General features: G+C 46.3%; 1 protein-coding gene and 1 non-coding gene across 2 annotated transcripts; both read right to left on the bottom strand.

Moving 5' to 3' along the window:
* Positions 1-530: 530 nt before the first annotated feature.
* On the bottom strand, positions 531-611 carry Trnas-cga. The gene has a single exon. It is a non-coding gene; the product is annotated as a tRNA-Ser (tRNA).
* Positions 612-1,478: 867 nt separating this feature from the next.
* Positions 1,479-2,109, bottom strand: LOC124789844 (larval cuticle protein F1-like). The gene has a single exon (XM_047257351.1). It carries the CDS (start codon positions 2,032-2,034, stop codon positions 1,597-1,599), a length of 438 nt encoding a protein of 145 aa, XP_047113307.1. The 5' UTR covers positions 2,035-2,109; the 3' UTR covers positions 1,479-1,596.
* Between the last annotated feature and the right edge of the window lie 1,123 nt (positions 2,110-3,232).

The raw sequence follows: 3,232 nt of genomic DNA, 5'->3' as shown, positions 1-3,232 counted from the left end.
ACAGAGCTGAAGCAGCGTGGAATAATGTACATGTATCAGTCATTAAAGCTCGTTTTGACTTGATTCGCAGCCAGTTAAGAGTCAATACAATTTTGTTTTTGGTACCCTTCCTGGTGTTGGAGTTTTAATGGTCAGCAGTACAATTGTATCAAGCTGTCTGACATGAACGGCCACAACTGTCTGAATGATTGAAATATTAGTTGCCTCGGTCCTGAACGATTCAAGTAATTTGGATGAAATGGAGAAGATTAAATGGCAATCTAATTTTGTGTAATATTCTTACAAGCTTCTCGGTAAATTTCACGTTCGAATTCGATTTAAGTGCCTAGTTACGAGGGTTGTCCTGAAAGTAAGTACCGATCGGTCTCAAAATGGACACCACAGTGTAAACCCGATGAAGCTTTGCATAGATATGTTGGGTAGCGTCTCTAGTATGACCACCGATCGTATCAAGACGCTCTTTTCAGTTCTGAGAGCACTGTGAGCGAATAAAGATGTCTACAACAACGATGAAACTTCCTGGCAGATTAAGCCAATGTGCCGGACCGAGACTCGAACTCGGGACCTTTGCCTTTCGAGGGCAAGTGCTCTACCAACTGAGCTACACAAGCACGACTCACGCTCCGTCGTCACAGCTTTACTTCTGCCAGCATCTCGTCTCCTACCTTTCAAACTTTACAGAAGCTCTCCTGCGAACCTTGCAGATCTAGCTCCCCTGAAAGAAAGGATACGCGGAGACATGGGTTGCCACAGCCTGGGGGATGTTTCGAGAATGAGATTTTCAGTCTGCAGCGGAGTGTGCGCTGATATGAAACTTCCTGGCAGATTAAAACAGTGTGCCGGACCGAGACTCGAACTCGGGGCCTTTGCCTTTCGCGGGCAAGTGCTCTACCAACGACAACAACAATGCCTCCAGCCAAGTAGGATGACCCGCTGAGAGGCTTCGCCTTAATAAATGCAGTGCACCCAACACAACTGCCACGCACTTCCTTCTTCACGGCAATTCTGAGCCGCACTCTGCAGGGGCAGTAAGACGCTCCTGCAGTCTTTTCCATGGGAAGGTTTCGATCACCCACAACAGAGCCCTAATTGGCTCGTCCTGAGTATCATCTCTGTTCACATGAAACGCAGGATACGAAGACAAAACTTGGGCGCAGGGTACGCGCTATAGCGCAGTGTAGAGAAATCACAGGCGTCTGCGTTCTATGACGATGGTGTTGGAAATTTGGTATAACGCTCCGACAAACGTCTAAGTCGGAGTGGCGACTATGTAGAAAAGTATCTGAAAAGTTTATCTAATCCTTGCAAACAAAATGTTTCTGATTTTCACTGTGATTTCCATTTAGCGACAGATCGGAACTTACTTTCTGGACTACGATCATGTAATTTGGTAACTGAGTTCAAAGTCAGAGCAAGATTTCGTAATAAACAAGGTCAGTAGAAAAATATGTTTCCAAGGTAACTCAAGAATGCCCATGCACATTTTAAAGAACAGCTTTATTTGTAACTAATGAAAATGTAAAACAGACGATAGGCAGATGAAGTTGGCATGAAATTATGATACATCATTTAAGTTACAACTGCTGGTACACTTCATTAGTGGTGTCCGTGAGCGAGGGCGACACCATGCGCACCCAAAAGACCGTGCGCTGCGGGCAGGGCTGGCGCTGCAACGGCGACGAGGGGTGCGGCGTGGGCGGCGGCCAAGGGGGCGGCGTGGGCGGCGACCAATGGGGCGGCGTGGGCGGCAGCAGCAGCGTGGGCGGCAGCCGCGGCGTGCGCTGCGGCGCCGTTGATGTGGGCGTCGCGGGCCTGCGTCTGGGCGACGGCGGTCAGGTGGGCGGCTCTGGTGGCGGCCACCTCGTGTGTGTCCTGGACGTAGCCGCCGGGGCCGACGGCGATGTGCGCCGGGCCGTAGGCAGCCAGGCCCGGGTGGACGCCGTGGGCGGCGACGACGGCGTGGGGCGCGGCCACCACTGCGTGGGCGGCAGGGACTACACTGTGCGCAGCGCCCAGATAGCCAGGCCTAGCCATTGCCACAGCAAGGACGGCGACGAGGAGTACCTGCAGATACCAGGTTGGTACTTGCTGTATGCTAAAAGATCACAAAGTAGAATGTATCCTGATTGTCCTCATCTCTCGGCACTTGGCAGTTAAAAATACAATAAAATTTGTCGGTGATTAAGGTTATTGAGCTGTTATGAGCACGAACATTGAAAAGGAGTGAGATAGTAAATTTTGGAAATTTGTAGTCAGTTATAATCATGGAAAAAATATATATTCCAAAAAAACAATAGATGAGTATTTGATATGATGTATCATGCAGCGTAACTTGCTGTGACAGTGCGAGAGAGAGACACACACAAAGATATTGTTTATTACTCTGTGGCGGTCAGCGCTCACATAATTATTCTTAGGATATTGAGCTTTTGTTCTTGTTAAGAGTAATTTTACAAGAGGAGAGCCATTCTATTGATGTAAAAAACCGACGCCATTGCGAGATTTTGATTCACATTGTAAAATATATGTGTGTATGGAAGGAAATCAGTTAATAGAGCAATCTAATATTGTTTATTTCAAGAAGGTACGTGTTGTTCTACAACCAGCGTATACTTCTATTGTGATTTAATAATAAATACCAGCTTGAGAACAGCTCCGACGGGAGCGTCCAGTTCTAGTTAAATAGTTGGATGCTTTCTTCGAAAAAGAAGTCACTTCGTGGGTCATTCAAATCCACAATTGTACCTGGACATTTCTCAGAACCGAAAGCAATCTCATTGCTATGCAACAGAGCCCCGAAGAGTATTTATCCGTAATTTGGTTACCACTTTCAGCTCAACACGGTATCTGCAGCACCGGAGCAGATTTCTACATCAACGGAAGCGTGTAATCGCTATCAGTTTCACACATCGCCCTGTGTACGCTGTATGTATTTACACACAACAGTGAACATACAGTTACTCACACACATAGAAGGACAACACAAGGTGGTGTGGGAAACATTTCAGTATACAGGTCCTGTAGAGCTAAACAGTAATTAGCCTAGTAGTAGTAGTAGTAGTAGTAGTAGTAGTACACAAATTTAATTTTTTTCAAAGGAGCCTTTATATTGATCAGTAGGAGATTTTGAGACAGAATGAATTTTTATTAATGGGCGACATCCACATATCTCAACGGAATATCTCACATTTAAATCGTTTGAGCATATGTATTAGTGACTCTCGTGTATAAT

Source organism: Schistocerca piceifrons, chromosome 3, assembly GCF_021461385.2.
Source record: "Schistocerca piceifrons isolate TAMUIC-IGC-003096 chromosome 3, iqSchPice1.1, whole genome shotgun sequence".
NCBI classification, from domain to species: Eukaryota; Metazoa; Arthropoda; class Insecta; order Orthoptera; family Acrididae; genus Schistocerca; species Schistocerca piceifrons.
The sequence above is the reverse complement of the archived record's forward strand: the minus strand, read 5'-3'. Positions and strand labels throughout refer to the sequence as shown.

Bases quoted from the DNA above. Each gene is read 5' to 3' on its own strand.
- LOC124789844 (XM_047257351.1), bottom strand. From the start codon at position 2,034: ATGGCTAGGCCTGGCTATCTGGGCGCTGCGCACAGTGTAGTCCCTGCC.